We start from the raw sequence: 17,051 nt of genomic DNA on the forward strand, positions 1-17,051 counted from the left end.
GCTCTTAAAGCGATGGCACAACCGACATACTAACATGATCATGACATCAAAAGAGATCATGAAGCTAATGATCTCTTTTGAACTAAGCTATGAGCAGTTGCTGTGAAGTTTTAAAAAACGTGCACAGAAGAATTTAAAAATTATAACGTTTAAGACAAAAAGCGTTAGGTACTTTGTTACTTTCACACCCGGTCTCTCCTGCCATAATGTATGATGTCTATACTTTACTGTAATTGTTTTATTATAGGTTTTCGTATTCGTCAAGTCACGGTTATTTCCTCTAGAGAAAAACCGCGACTTGACGAAAACAATATTGAGTGCTTCGACGACACAATCGCGCGTTTTTCCGCCATAGAACAACTCATTTAGCTTGTTGGTGGTATGCGAGCGGACATTTGGAGTGGTTTGTTGGTTTTGAATCTTTATCCTCGGACTGACAAAGCCATGATGATTGGTTATTCCTGGTAGTTTCGCATACTTGTAGAGGCTCTTGCCACAGGGCCGGTTACCGAGATTGGCAAAGTGAAGTTTTCCGATTGTAGAAGTCTTGTTGCTGGGGAACAATTCCATTTACTAGGTGCCGCTGAATGGAGAGCAGTCCTTAACGTGCGTTGCTCAAACGCACACCTCGAGAGTCGAACTTGCGCCGCGTGATCTTGAGCCGGGCGCGTAACCACTGAGCTAACGGGGCGGACAATGGAGTGGAATCATCTCAGTGTAGATATAGGGTGTTTAGCATCAGGCAACCCGCACTACTATATTTACAAATGCGTCTACACTTCTTTGTGTATTCACAATCCAAAGAAATGCTTGATATTTAAACACATCACTCGTATACTGCAGCAATTCTAGCGGTTATAAATCATCTCGATGGTAACTAGCAGACCCGATAACAGAGTATGACGGAGTAAAGTTTCCGATTATTGAAGTGTTATTGTCTGTATCCATTAGGTGTTTCAAAATGGAAAGCAGTCCTTCAAATGTAATGCTCAAACGCACATCCTGAGAATCGAATCAGCGCCGCCTTATCTTGAGGTTTCCGCTCATAATCTCGAGGGCTTAAATTGAAGTGTCGGGGTAGACAAGCATACACAACAATTGACGTGTGACATCATATTGACGCAACAGTAAACATTGTGGCGCAGTGTTAGCGAACAAATAACCAACTTTTACGGATAAAAGACAAATGTCCATCACAAACAAGTGTGTGAGATCTGCCTATTGGATTTATCAGTAACTTTGAATAATACAAAAGAATTCAAAGTTTGTTTCATTTACTGCATGAAATCTACGTATTCAAACCACAAAATGACAAATTCACAAAGTCCTTTAGATTAGTTTGAACAAAAAAGTGGATTTTGATTGTGACCAGGAAAATGATTTCTACTGATCTTTGAAAGTGCCTTGTCCTTTGTAGTTTCCGACGTATCCGCTATTTTCCGCTCTTTCCTCTCGTCCGTCGATTCCTAACAAATAAACAAAGAAGACTTAGTTGGTCGAATGTTTATCCTCGCCCTTAAGTTTAACCTGGCAGTTTTGCAAACTTGTAACGCCACTGAATAAAAAGCTGTCCTTAACCCTATCTGAACCGACAGGGAGCTTTATGAGGACGCCCCACTCTAGTAGTGAAATATTTCACAAAAGGAAATATGCTAGAAATGTGAAATTTCTTGACTTTTAGTTTTTATTCTTTGCAAGTTTTGTAAACCTAAACTGGTCATTTTTCTACATTCCTGTCCTTCTCAATATGCATTTCGTCTCAGGTAGCTAGAAATTTTCGTGCAGCGCTAGTTATATATATGTTAATGTTAGTACAATATAAATGTTAGTGCGATTACTTGAAATGTAAAAATGCCCAAAAATGCCTTATATTTATGAGCAAACGCAACTTTTTGTTTAGTTAGTATTACTTTATGTTATAATTCAAAAATTTCAATTTTGAAGCTATTTTTGGGAAATAAGAATAAAAACCGACTTTCTGACGTTTTTTCATCTCTAACACTTTATTTCCATAAATTTGTGGGAAAAAAATTTAATTTCTATACGCACAATACACATGGCTATTATCTTGTAAAATATTCTGGCTCTGTGATTTTCATAGCTCCCGTTATTAGCGATTCATTAGCACGGGGCTAAGATAGCCCATGACGTATTTTCCGCGTACGAAAACAGCTCGTATTAAGATAGGGAGCGCAGACCTCAAGAACCGAACCATCGCGGCTTAATATATTGTTTTCTTTGTATTTGTCTGTCTAGAAAACACGAAAAAATTATTGCCTGGTTGTTTCATATCAATGTTTAAACTAAAATAAAGAAAAAACGGCAAAAAAACGCGTTTCATACAACCGGTCAAAAATTACCGCAATCGTCCTAATAGGTAGCGAAATATTTCAGGGCTTCTAATGTTAATTTTGCTTCGCTTCCAAAAGTGGTCATCTACCTGCGCTATTGGAGTAGAACAGCGCTATCTCCTGGAGGTACCGATGATAATAAGCAAATGGTTTCTCATCAAATCTATACACCGCTCTCAATCTTTAGGCTTGCTTGGGACATTTGCACGTAATAGTCCCATGCCATGGCACGTATCGCCACTCGCATGCCATGGCACATATCGCCACTCGAATGCCATGGCACGTATGACCACTCGCATGCCATGGCACATATCGCCACTCGAATGCCATGGTACGTATGACCACTCGCATGCCATGGCACATATCGCCACTTACATGCCATGGCACGTATGACCACTCGCATGCCATGGCACTTCTGACCACTTACATGCCATGACACGTATGACCTCTCGCATGCCATGACACGTATGACCACTCGCATGCCATGGCACGTATGACCATTCGCATTCAATGGCACGTATGACCACTCGCATGCCATGGCACGTATGACCACTCGCATGCCATGGCACTTCTGACCACTTACATGCCGTGGCACGTATGACCACTCGCATGCGATGACACGTATAAGCACTCGCATGCCATGGTACGTGTGACCACTCGCATGCGATGACACGTATAACCACTCGCATGCCATTGCACGTATGACCACTCGCATGCCATGGCACGTGTGACCACTCACATGCCATGGCACGTATGACCACTCGCATGCCATTGCACGTATAACCACTCGCATGCCATGGCACGTATGACCACTCGCATGCGATGACACATATGATCACTCGCATGCCATGGCATGTATAACCACTCGCATGCCATGGCACTTCTGATCACACGCATGCCATGGCACATGACCACTCGGATGCCATGGCACGCATGCCATGCCATTTCAACGCTGCAAATATGGCTACAAATCATCGGTGGCTCAATGTTCTCACCATAAAATATCCATTTTGAGTTAGGTCGTGATAAAATAAACAATGTTGTGTGTTGACTGTTGACTAATGCTGAATAATTTATTTTCGATTCGATCTTTTGCTTTTGTATAATTCATGCAATGGCTCAACTCACCTCCAGCTATGATTAACTTTCCTGCATCTGCCGGAGAGTTGTGCCAATCGAATTTTTTATTTCATCGGAAAAGTTTACAAATATGCAATGACATTAATTTTCTTTCTTGTGTTTGAAGGTGAAAGGTCACCCTTCAGTTTACCAAGATGTTATTTGTGTAACTTGAAAATTGTAATAAATATTTACCAACTTAGTAGAAAATTCGGCTCAACATGGCAACCCTTAAAACATGCATCAATTCAAGGCCTTTCCTAATATAAATCCTCCACCTGGAGCAAAACTACCTTGTTTCCAATGGGGCTTCGCCGACTCACCATCTTGTGCATGTGGCTCAGACTTTCAGACTGTACATAACATTATCTACCGATGTCTTGTATACCGGCCCCAGTGTAGACATGTGGACCTAACAACGCTCGATAAACACACAATTCGTTGATTGCTGTGCCTGGATCAACGTAACCTGTGGGCTACTTCAAACGTAAGAAGAATCATAGCATGCCTGAAAACACGGCAATTTTGCAAATATGGATACCGTTGATTAAGCATGCTAAGCCTGCAAACATGGCGACTTGCAAATATCACAAGCCTGCAAATATTGCAATTTTGCAAACATGGCCACTCTGAAAGCATGGTAAGCCTGCAAACAAGGCAGCCCTAAAAATACGGCTACCCTGGAAACATGGCAGCCCTTCAAACGTAGCAACCTTTGCAACGTAATGCAACCCTGCAAGCATGCAACAATAGAAACATGGTAACTTTTAAAACAAAACAAATTTAGAAACATGGCAACCCTTGCGGCATGCCATGCCTACGAACATAGCTACTTGCAAACATGGCAACGTTGTAAACAAGGAATCCCTGCAAACATGGCAACTCTAAAACTATGGCAACCCTAAAAACATAGTTACCTTGCAAAAACGGCAACCCTTGAAGCATGCCAACTCTGTAAATATGGCAACCCTTCAAAAATGACAACCCTGGGATGCGGTTTCAGTAATCAATTTCTTGAAGCATAATTTGTTGGAACGCATCTGTCTCGTGACAAGCCACTCACATACCCAAATGTATATTGTGTCATGGTGCAAGCAAACAGGAATTCTTACCAAGTCCTTTCCCATCCGATCCAAACCTCTCCTTATGGCTCCCGGTGTAGTGCGATGCATCTGTCATCTTCTCCACCCCCCCAGTCAATGATGTTTTCTAAGAAAGTTGATTAAGGTCATCAAAACGTTTGTCTTCTGAGATAAAGACAAACAGACAAAAAGGAACATTCTAATGAAACGCTTAATACAATTGCAAATTACTCTGGTGAACTTATAATAACAATGACGTCAGTTTCGCGGATGAATACTCACAGTGGTCCCTGCAGCCTTAGGGGTCTTGTCCGCCACCAACTGAAATATCTTTGACTCTTCACCTGGTCCAAAGCGTTTCGCGCCCATTTCTTTCATGATTGTGACAAACTGATCGAACGTAATGTTCTGCTGACCTTTTGTCCTGATTAAAAAGTTAAAATCATTGAAAGGTCAATTGCCAACAAGGTTTATATCTTATCTCTAACATCTCGGTTTGTACAACCCTGCTCGCTGCTCGTCTTTCACTTTGTGTTCCAGCTTTTCACACACAAACCGAAAAATAAAGAATATCAATCAAAAAGTATTTTTAAGTTGGTGTCAAATTTTTAATTTATGAAATTCTTGCAGTAAACGTTACAATAACGATGCATTTTCGTTGCGGTATCGTTGTCGGCAAACAATGTTTGAGTCCCAGCAAGCATTCACCGTATGAAGTTTGACAAATTCAACTTCTTTGGCTCAAGTTTACTGGCTTCAGGTTTAAAAATCTCCCCGGCGAACGTTACTGCCTTCAAGTACAATTACTTTTAACACAGAAAACAACAGCAAGGGTTGAATTTCTCAGTTTTAAGTTATCGAGCACTTTAAGGTCTTGAACTGTCGAAATGGAGTTTACACATGAGAACATAAACTAACTTGTATTTGGAGAACATGATGTCAACGTCAGCATTGGTGACTTTCTTCCCGTCCACGACCTTGCAATCCTTGCATAGCTGGAATAAAGAACGCTCTTGTAAAGAAGTCAAAATCTTTCATGCAACAATCGAACTTATATTGAAGAGCGGTTCTTCGTATGGAAGAAAACATGAACGTCTTTTACATCGAAAACCGAAAAAAAAAGCAAATGTAATTAACTAAAACTTTTTCGAACTTACATTGAAACATTCGAACACTTTTAACCCAGGGAACAAGTTTTTTGCCTGAAGGTTAAACAAGTGTTTATGTTTGACACAGACTGCGCCGAGCGCTGTCGCTAAAAAGCGTTAGCAGTTGTAAAGCAACAATAAATTAACCATACCATAATTCGTCATTGCACATCCGAAAGCTAGTGCAAACCGCTACTACCACAACGTACCCGCAGCATCAGGTTAATCAGGTCGTTTGTATCTACATTTATGAAGCAAACAAGTGTTTATGTTTGACACAGACTGCGTCCCACCTCCGTGCGCAAACCCGAGCCTTTGTTTGGATGTTACAGTCATTTAGCGACACCAAGCGAATGAAAGAGTTCTCATGTGGCAACAAACTGAAGTTTACATTTCCGCTATAAACGTCTGTTCCGCTATAAACGTCTGTTCCGCTATAAGCGTCTGTTCCGCTATAAGCGTCTGTTCCGATAGAATCATCTGGAAGCGAAACTTCCAGGATGAAAGATTCGATAAAGAAACAATCACAGCGCGAAGTGAAGACTTCACAATCAAGCAATAACTCATCCCGGGTCTACCACACCTTGCATCCCGAATTAAGAAGTTGTTGGCATTTGGTGGTATTGACATAAAGTCGTCGTCGTCGTCGTCGTGTGAGCCTCTGGGGCCGAGGGTCTATCCTTTTACCACCCCAGATTCACGATGTTCCCGGACTAAACTGGAAGGCTATTAGAGAGCAGCCAGTCTTTGGTTTCATCATCCATGACGCGCAGACCTTCCACTCCGTTAGGTGGCTTGAAGATGGAACAGTCATTGATGATGTGATCTGCGGTCTGTTCCTCGGCACCACATTCACCGGAGGAGGAAGAGGCCATTCCCCATTGGTGCATGGTTGAGCTGAAAAGCCCGACGCCCGTACGGAGACGGTTGAGGCGCACCCATGCCTGTCTAGGTAGTGTTAGGCCGATGGGGCGTGTGTCGGTGTCGGGGATGAACGAATGGAGTCTAGTGGCGCTTGACTTCCATTCAGAACTCCATTTATGATCCGCCCAAGTAGCCGCAGAGATGTCTTATTCATCAGCTTCGTTGATCAGGCGTTGAACGGTTGGTACGAATGGGTGTCTTGATTTCACTCGACGGGGGTGCTCGTTTGGGAGAGCAGAAATCTTGTAGTGGAGAAGGTGGTTAGGCTCCAGTGCCCGTCGACCGAGGGACAGAGTGGCTTCTTCGCGACGAAGCTCAGCGGGTTGGATGCCAGCGAGAATGGGGAGATTGTCCAATGGTGTGGGACGCAAGCATCCGGTCACTGTGCGCAGGGTGCTGTTTATGGCAGTGTCGATGTTGTGGCAGTGAGCACTGCGGCACCAAACAGGTGCACAGTACGCTGCTGAAGAGTAGACAAGGGCTAAGGCTGCTATACGCAAAGTGTCAGCCCTCGCTCCCCAGCTAGAGCCTGCCAGGCGCATAAGTAGCGCAGCGCGGGATGTGAGTTTCTTGTGCAGTGACACCAAATGGTGGCGGTATGTGAGCGATCTGTCCAGTGTTACCCCAAGATAATTTGGTTCGGGGCAGAAGGACAGAGATTCTCCGTTGTTCTGGACGTGTAGCTCACAATCAGCTTCCCGATTGTGGAGGTGGAAAGCTGCTGCCACAGTTTTGGTTTCGACATAAAGTGAAGTAGACATAAATCAAGAGAAACAGCCCAATCATTATATTCTTTGTTGTCTTAATGATTTGTAGTAAGCTAAATACTTCGCGCAGGATCATTAAAAAGTATCATGAAAACCGAAATCGTTCGACTTGTTGTGCCTTGTCTGTCTGTTGAGTCAAAAGCGAATTCTCCTCCGAAACTGTATAATCATGAAAAGCATTGCAAATATTATGAGCCATCTTGAGGCAACAAGGCGGGTGTGTCAACCTTCTGTTACACAATAAAAGTTGCGATTACTAAACAGCAATGATCACCTTCGCGAAGTTCTTGTTTGTGAGCGTCTTCACTTTGGATGCTCCTTGCGCGACAAAGTGATCGTAAGTGTGCCTTAAAGATTCTGACATTGTGATCAAACAATTGCTTTGCAACTTGTATACAAAACGTTTAAAACCTACAAAAACAAATTTTTTTAGATTTCAAAAAAAAAAAAAAATTCTGCGCAAAGTGAACAATAATTTTGTTAGAACAACGTCACGATGCAGCAACGACACAATTCATTTTCACATCGCTTTGTTTGTACACGACAAAAAAAAAGTTGAAGAAGCAAAAAACAGTGTTTTTTAACCCGTGCCGTGGGATGGTACGCACTTGTGTGGATGAAAAATCGTCATACCGATAACAAACGTGGTGCAGAGAGGCGGATGAAAATTATCTACGATTTTTCTCATCGCTTTGTGGTGTGTGCAATTATTCAAATAAGCTTCATTGTAATTGGCAATAGCCGTATATCTGATTTCGATGTTGGTTAGTTTTAATTCGGAATAGAAGGAAAAATTCGACAGTTGCAGGTTGCGCGTTTTAGGGCTAGTTTTGCATTTTGGTTGCAATTTTATAGCTTAGGCTTATAAATCTATAATTTATAAGTGTGCTACTTCTTCTGGTTTAAACGAGAAAAGAACGTGTGGCTGTTTTGCAACACGTTTGCGAATTTTGGTCCTGGTAAGTAGGCTATTGATAAACCTAATCATGTTTTCGGTTTTTGGCTATGCACCCGGTTCAAGATCACGCGGCGCAAGTTCGACTCTTGAGGTGTGCGTTTGAACAACGCATTTCAGGACTGCTCTAGCGGCACCTAGTGAATGGAATAATTCCCCGGCAACAACACTTCAACAATCGAAAACTTTACTTTGCCAATTTCGGTAACCGGCCCTGCGTCAAGAGCCTCTACAAGTATGCGAAACTACCAGGAATAACCAATCAAGGCTTTGTCAGTCCGAGGATAAACATTCAAAACCAACCAATTATGGAAACCGCGCTGAATTTTAGGTGGAAGATCTTGATAGGTTTAAAAACACCTAGCGATCCCAACACTTAAAGTTCTTGTGCAAGATCCCACTACCCACTTGACTGAAAACACTAAAATCCCATTACAGTAGGCTACCTGCTTGTTGCACTGGTTGATATCAAAACAAGAAGAGGGGTTGTCTTTTGACTTAGATACTTGCAGTAGTTTAATGGTGACCTAATGCGGGAGACTTTGGAGTTGCAGTAGTTTAATGGTGACCTAATGCGGGAGACTTTGGAGCAAGCAGTAGTTTAATGGTGACCTAATGCGGGAGACTTTGGAGCAAGCAGTAGTTTAATGGTGACCTAATGCGGGAGACTTTGGAGTTGCAGTAGTTTAATGGTGACCTAATGCGGGAGACTTTGGACTTGCAGTAGTTTAATGGTGACCTAATGCGGGAGACTTTGGACTTGCAGTAGTTTAATGGTGACCTAATGCGGGAGACTTTGGAACAAGCAGTAGTTTAATGGTGATCTAATGCGGGAGACTTTGGACTTGCAGTTGTTTAATGGTGACCTAATGCGGGAGACTTTGGACTTGCAGTAGTTTAATGGCGACCTAATGCGGGAGACTTTGGAGCAAGCAGTAGTTTAATGGTGACCTAATGCGGGAGACTTTGGACTTGCAGTAGTTTAATGGTGACCTAATGCGGGAGACTTTGGAGTTGCAGTAGTTTAATGGTGACCTAATGCGGGAGACTTTGGACTTGCAGTAGTTTAATGGTGACCTAATGCGGGAGACTTTGGACTTGCAGTAGTTTAATGGTGACCTAATGCGGGAGACTTTGGAGCAAGCAGTTGTAGCCTACTGAACTGATGGGAAATGTTCAGCAGCAAAAAAGTCATTATTTTTGCCTACTTGGATGGTTGAAAAAATAAATGCTAATTCTCTCAATGATAATTTACGTTATTGCTGTTGACAAAATTATAACAACTGGTAAAGCAGATAACATAAACATCAAGATCGAAAATCAAGAAATTGAAACAGTGAATGAATTCATATTTTTAGGCTCAAAAATAAGCTGGGATTCTAATAACTCACCAGAGATAAGGAGAAGAATAGCGCTGGGAAGAAATGCATTTGTTGGAATGAATAGCATTTGGAAGAGCAAGGATATAAAATTAGAAACAAAAAAGAAGCTGATCAAAACTATAATATTCCCAATTGCAACTTACGGATGCGAAACATGGACAATGAACAAAACAGACAGAAGAAAGATTGACGCATTTGAATTGTGGTGTTGGAGAAGGTTACTGCGTGTTCCTTGGACAGCCAAAATAACAAACGAGAAAATTCTTGAACAAATTAAACCGGACATATCCCTAGAAGCTAGAATCGTCAAGCAGAAACTTTCATATTTTGGCCACATAATGAGAAGCAAATCAATGGAAAAAGACATCATGCTTGGTTTGGTGAGCGGAGGAAGAGGAAGGGGGCGCCCGAAAACAAGATGGCTTGACACGATTGTAAATGACAGTGGCATGGGAGTGCATGAATTGAAGGAGGCTGCGTGGGATCGAGAGATGTGGAGAAAGATGACGTATAGAGTGACCGAGAGTCGTAAACGACTGGACGGATGATGATGATGATGATGATGTTGACAAAATATAATTTCGTTCACTTGTCTGTGCCTAACAGCAATTAGGGAGCGAAGTAAATCAGACTTGAATTCAGATCAATCCATTGCAACTTAAGCTACCGATTTAACAATCGATTGATTAAAAAAAATTTGAATACAACTTCCATTGATATTTCACAAATAGGGAAAACAAACAGCTGCAAACTATTTTTGGTTTGTTCGGATGAAACTTTTGCGAAATGAAAAAGTGCGCATCGTTGTTTTGAAGATTGACAAGCAATGTCATAGGAATTCATTCTCGTTTCCAGAGTCATGGCAACCCGCATTCCCGCATGACTAGCCTACTGAGAGTTGTTATTGCCAAAGTTAAGTAAACAAACGTTCAACATCATAAATACCATTTCCGTACATCTTTTTGATGTTTATAGGGTTAGTTGCTCGACAGTGAATTGACTTTCGAATCGAATCTCACTTCTGACAGATCTTGTAAACCAATGTAAAAAACTAACATTCTCACCGTCCTCAGCGACTAATTGCGTGGAAGCGACACTGCGCAGGCCGCTGTGAAAGGTCTCTTCCAACGACGCTATCAATATTTTATTAAGTTTTTTCACTTTGAGATACGTCGAATATTATATTTTCTCTTTTACATCAAAAAAACATTTTGAAACGTTGCTATGACGTCGTTTTGACGTTGCAATCGATCTGCCACTTATCTGCTCAGCGACAACGTCAGACATCGTTGTGACGTCATGAACCACAATGCATCTGAAGGCTACGACGACTTGCAACTCGCTCATGTTGAGTGCAGATGCTTCGAAACATCCTTTTTTGAACAATGATAATGGCGACACCAACCTGCTCTAGGACTGTCCATTGCAGTAGAGTTACTGCTGTCGCAATGCGACGTATGGAAGCTAACTCTCATGTATCAAATCAAGAGCTGCTTTTAAAGATGAAAAACTTATGAATACGGTATTGTCTACCAAGATTTGTTCTCAAAAACAACAACAAAACTATGTCATAATGAAACATCGCGACCTCGCAAACCCTTGTTTCTATTTTTATCAGCTAAGACTCACATCTAGTCTATTAACAAAGAAACTGAACCTTCCTGCTGCCAACATACACAATAGCAGAGGGTTGGATCGCTTTTGTTTCAGAACAATAGCGGCTAGTTCTAGTTTGGTTCCTATCTTGAGCGATAGAGCTACAAATGTCTGTGACGTCACAAACTTTAATTGAAACTTCGCTTGTTTGGCCTTTTGTATTTGATGTTTGTTGAACAACGAACGCTTTCCCATTGGTGGATCAGATAGCGTCGCTCTGACTATGGCGTCACAACAAGCGTCCTTGTGACCATGACAACGTTCAGCTTGTTTGCAGTTCTGCTTGACTAGCGCTATGAATGACGCAATGAAGTTCGAAACAAGTAAGCTGAGTTTTCCGATGGAACAATGGCGGCCAAATCACCACAGTAGACCTGATTAAAATTCAAAGTTTTTCAAATTTGTTAGCATCTCGTATTGTTTCCCATGATTTTGACCATGCGAAAACCGGAAATGACAACCATTTTGTTCTCAGATGATGAGATACCCTGCCTCAAGAGGCCTAAACATTTTCATTTTTACCATAATCACCTATTTTTGACCTGTTAAGCCATGATCCTGACAGTGAAATTATTCATTTCAACGGAAAACACGGTCGTCCAATGCCCTACCAGGGAACACGTTCGTCCAATGCCTTACTAGGGCTAAACGAACTTTTTCAAGTCAAAATGAAACGAAATCAAAATGAATAATTTTAGGTTGAAATGAAACAAAAAGACAAGGCATTTCGCTTTGAAACGAAACATTTCGAAATTTTGAAATATTTTTGTTCTAACAGCCCGTAGCCTACTGATAGATCACAAGTGAAAATCAACTTTTTGATATTTATTGTCGAGCATTGCATGTATAGGCTACCATTGTTTCTGCAGCCTATATGTATTATAGTAAGGTTCAATTTATTTCCTGAGGTATATTTTTATGCAGGAAATTTAGTCTGTTTTGAAAAACGGTAGTGTCGATATTACAGCAACAGTTTTTGTTTCAGAGTGAGAGCGTTCTTTCTTATTTTCGCACGATTGTTTTCACTCTTGCAATTTGATAGGGATAAGAAGTAGCAATAACACAATGTACGATAGCCTCAGTAGCGTATTTAGGGGGGAGGATAAAGGGCGATGGCCCCCCCTAATGATCAGGTAAAAAAATAAACAAGTGTAATGTTAACTCAAGTAGAAACAATTTGAACCAATTAACAGCCATTTTCACCAAATTTTAGCTTTCTGCGTAGGCTACTACCGTTGAAACTACCCCGTGTGTACTAGGCCTACCCCCAGATCCCATTTGGCCTCCAGCCGCCGAATCAGCCGCTATGCGGCTGACTGACACAATGTCTTGGCCCCCCCCTAACAAACTTTCTAAATACGACACTAGATAGCCTACTAATTTTGCTGTCTTGTCACACAGAGTAATAATATCAATATATTTTCAACAAAAATAAAAGCAACGGATTTGTATCATGGGTTGCATCATATGTTTTAAGCTGAACTTGGCCTAGCCTACTTTTCTCAGCGTGAAATTAAATTACTTTTAAGTTTAGATTTTAACAACGTATCAATATGAAACAAAAATAAATTATTTCAATATGAAAATCAACAAAAATCACTCGACTACATTTGCAGCAATATTGCTAAGGTTGTTCACTCTTTTGTCTAAAAAAATTGTAGAGTCGTATGGTTTGCGCATCTCATATGCGGTGCCTTTGGTACATTCGGCTAGTGTTTAAAAATGTTGTCACATAAATACATACTGTCATCAGGGTTGGAAGTCGTTAATCAAAAAGCAATGACTATTTCGCTATTCGATAGTGCCCAAAAAAGCAATGACTTTCCGTTATCGATACTTAAAAAAAGCAATGAATAGCAATTAATAAAAATATTGTATTTGCGTATTTAACGAAATAACGACTCACTGGCATGTTTTTTCTGAACTGTGTTGCCACAAAAATTTCCTTAACCTTTTAAAGTTCGAAAACCGAAAGGGGGCTTGGTCGGATAGTAATCCGAAAACTAAATCTCGTAAATTCGTTTTGACGACGAAGTAAGTGAACAACAAAAAATGATTCAGCAGTTTTCCTAAATATCGATTAGTGAAAAACGAATAATGATTTCGTTGCTTGCATAAAAAAGCAGTGAATAACCCGCATTCGATATTTATTTTTAAAAGGAATGAGTAGCCTATAAGCATTCGATATTCAAAAAGCAACAAATAACGTTATCGAATAGTGACAACTAGTTGTTACTTCCAACCCTGACTGTATATATCAACATCTATACAACCAGCTACAATAAGTTCGATTCGCATTATGATTGGAACAAACAGGCAACTAGCACGCAGACTTGTCAAGGAGAGGAGACGCCATCACCGACTCAACAACAGCTCTTCCGAGATTCCACTCAACAAACAGACAAAAGTGTATAACAGGATCATCAGCAAAAACCGTTTGCTCACTGGTGTTGGACGCTATGGTGCAGACATGTTGCGCTGGGGCTTGGCAGAGAGTGCTGCTTGTGAGTGTGGCGAAATGCAGACGGCAGCCCACATTATCAAGGATTGCCGGCTATACAGACCACCCCATGGTATGGAAGGCCTAATTTCCATCGATGACAACACCAGGCAGTGGCTAACCAACGGATGCCCTGACATATAGCGACAACACGAGAGAAGAAGATCAGCAAAGAAGCTCGCACTGCCCAAACACTACATAGACAGGCTGGCAGAGTATACTTTTAGCAGTCCTGGATGTCCACACTGCGAATCCATCATTCAGAACGTCGATCACCTGGTCAAGGATTGCCTAGTCATCAAAGCCAGTGTCGGATATGGAGCAGTGTGACATATCTTTGTTGTATAGATTTTTATCAAAAGTACCAACGCGTCCAAAATGTCATTATTGTAGCCCACAACTTGTTTAAATTTGTTCCACATCGGACATATGGGTACGATGAAATTTCCATGGATCGTCAAACTTATCGATGATATGTTTTGAGTTTGTTGATATTGTTGTTATTTGACTATCAACAACCAGCGAATATGTTACAACATACAGTAGAATAGATTTTGTTTGCATAATTGAGCTGGTGAAGCGGAGTTGTTGGAGCGTTCGGTCCCTAGAAAAATCATAACTTTTTATTTTCAATTCATAGTTCCTGTAACAACAACTTATACTTGCGAATAGCCTGGCCTACTCTTCATAGCTTTCCTTAACATTTGATTACATTTTTATAAGTTGATTGTTAAGTGGTTAGTTTGGTTTTGAATCTTTATCCTTGGACTAACAAAGACTTGAATTGGTTATTCGTGGTAGTTTCGCATACTTGTAGTGGCTTATGACGCAGGGCCGGTTACCGAGGTTGACAGAGTGAAGTTTCCGATTATTGAAGTGTTTTTGCCGGGGAATTATTCCATCCATTAGGTGCCGCTGAATTGAGAGCAGTCCTCAGAACGCGTTGTTGATGAAGCGCACACTAGCGCCGCTCTTGAAGCTTCTTCGTTCACGAAGTCACACGCGCTAACAAACTGAGTTGTCAACACCTCATGGATGAAATAATACCCCGGTAACAACCCTTCAACTATCGGAACTTTTTTTTCAATTCATTTGTTTTTTATTCTGGCGTGAATATGAAAAGAACTACAAAGAAAACACCCGAATTTGTCAAACTCGGTGACCCGGTCACAACTTTATAAAAGGTACCATAAAAAAATCTCCTAACTTTGACATTTGACTAATCAGAGCGTCGCTGATTATCCCATCTAAGTATTGCATACACCAAACATACTAATATTTAATTGCCCTGCAATGAAAGACCAATGTATGGGGATTCATTAGCAAAATATTAAGATTGTAAATACTCCAACTGGCTTTCTGCTTCTTGTGTTTTTTGTCTACAGAGGTTCTACAGTGTCTACAGAAGTTTTTCCATCCTCTTTGACCAATTGCCATCTTTTGGTGAAGCGGTGGCCATGTACTCCAACCAGTTGTTTTTTATCAATATCTTGGACTGGATCGTCATGCTATTGTCTGTTTGTTTGTCTGCCACTTGTTTCAACGTAATATGCCGAATTGGATTACTTTTTTATCGCGCAAAACATACGTTAACCCAAGTTTCTCATACTACCATGACATGCTACTTCTACATCACGGCTAGCGGGGCCTGTCATTGTTGCATTGATTCAACGTTGGCAGACGTCGGATCGGTGTAGAGGTGACGAGTTGAGCTGGCTGTGGTCTTATAATTATATCGCTTTACTGACGTAACTTTGTATCAAAGCATGCTTGATATCTGCAAGACATAGGCCTAACTTCCCTGGATATAATTGAATTTCCGCAAGATGATGATGTTGTTTTTGCTAGTTTGTTTTATTTGTTTTTGTCGTTGTTTCGTGTCGTCAAGTTGTAACTATTTTGTGAGTCGTACAAGGCCTGATGCGTTGCGCTTGAAATGGCTTTGCCCGTGGTAGGACTTCTTTGTGGGGTTTTCTTTGCCTGTCATGCTCTTCTTTGCTATGAGCTAAACGCATCAAGATGTGTTCCCCTCACAACCACCAGCAATCTTCATTACGCATCATGGCCGATCTTCATAGCAAGTGTCTATTTATACAATTCTTGAAAAATCAGCTAAAGCTAGTATAAGCCCAATATTATGGGCTTTCGTTTTTTTTGTAACATTTTCTTTTATTCCCTTTTCTATCTTAAATTTTTTGGCAAAAATATGAATATGCTCGACTGTATCACTCAGAGTCATTCTCTCCAGGCAATAAGAAGTTGACTTCGTAAATGACGCAACAATGATGATAATTTTTCTCGCCTGGCTATTGTGTGTGAGAAAATACTGTCTGGATTAATTTTCTAAAAAAATGCAAATTGAATTTATATGATTTCTGTGTGTCTGCGCGCCAAAACTAACACATTGTAAAACAACAGGCGCGGCCATACAAAAATGTCTCGCAGGCCAGATATGGCCCTCGGATCGGACTGTTGTTCTAGACCAACTTTGACTAAAATGTAATTGTTTAAAGTTGTTAATAGTGACACTCAACTTCAGCTTTTTTCGGCATTATGTTGCTCACTTGAGTAATTTTTGCGATAGTGCGGCAACTTTGAGATTACAAAAATGAGGCTCAAATTAAAACTCAAGCGCGAAAAAGTCTTTGTCTTCTGATGTGCTGCAGATCTATATTCTTAGCTGACCTACAAAAACTTATTTACAAGAATAAAATACAAAGAAAGGAATCTACAAACTGTTGCAGTGTAGACGAGTAAATACGTTTCAACGTGTTATTGCTTCTGACGTCAATTGCGTGCTTGATCTTTTTGGGCAGTGAAGTAATTTTCTTAACACAAACCTCAAACAAAGTGCATGTGTTGGAAACAGCAATCTAATGTTGTGTCTTTCTTTGTGTATTTACCGCCACCTAGTGTGTTGATCCTGTATTTGGCAACTCTGTTTCTCGTACACTTGTACACTGTTATAAATAAGCGCGTGATTTGTGTATTATTAGTAGAGTTGTGTTTATAGCCTAATGGAGATTAGAAGTTGCAACAAAAGTATATTGAAGACGATTGCAGAGTTCTAGCCGATATTGAATAGATTGTAAAAGTAGAAATTATTGTCAATTGTAAAGTAGCTGTTGCAAGTGGTAATGCAGCCTACTGAGCCTACAGTAGCCTAT

General features: G+C 40.8%; 1 protein-coding gene across 1 annotated transcript; it reads right to left on the reverse strand.

Annotated features, from left to right (window-relative positions):
• Nucleotides 1–772: 772 nt before the first annotated feature.
• LOC145772304 (tubulin polymerization-promoting protein family member 2-like) lies at nt 773–7,815 on the reverse strand. The gene is made up of 5 exons (XM_082584173.1): nt 7,666–7,815; nt 5,471–5,547; nt 4,835–4,976; nt 4,583–4,679; nt 773–1,466 (listed from the first exon to the last, which is right to left on the reverse strand). The coding sequence occupies exons 1-5, from the start codon at nt 7,753–7,755 to the stop codon at nt 1,384–1,386; spliced, it is 489 nt and encodes a 162-aa protein (XP_082440299.1). The 5' UTR covers nt 7,756–7,815; the 3' UTR covers nt 773–1,383.
• Nucleotides 7,816–17,051: the final 9,236 nt, after the last annotated feature.

Source organism: Aplidium turbinatum, chromosome 6 (genome assembly GCF_918807975.1).
Source record: "Aplidium turbinatum chromosome 6, kaAplTurb1.1, whole genome shotgun sequence".
Classification (NCBI taxonomy): Eukaryota; Metazoa; Chordata; class Ascidiacea; order Aplousobranchia; family Polyclinidae; genus Aplidium; species Aplidium turbinatum.

Excerpts from the sequence above, each read along its gene's own strand:
- LOC145772304 (XM_082584173.1), bottom strand. The coding sequence starts at position 7,755 with ATGTCAGAATCTTTAAGGCACACTTACGATCACTTTGTCGCGCAAGGA. Across the intron at positions 4,680-4,834 it reads CTAAGGCTGCAGGGACCACT|AAAACATCATTGACTGGGGG; the intron begins GTGAGTATTCAT and ends CAACTTTCTTAG. Across the intron at positions 1,467-4,582 it reads ATCGGATGGGAAAGGACTTG|GAATCGACGGACGAGAGGAA; the intron begins GTAAGAATTCCT and ends TTTATTTGTTAG.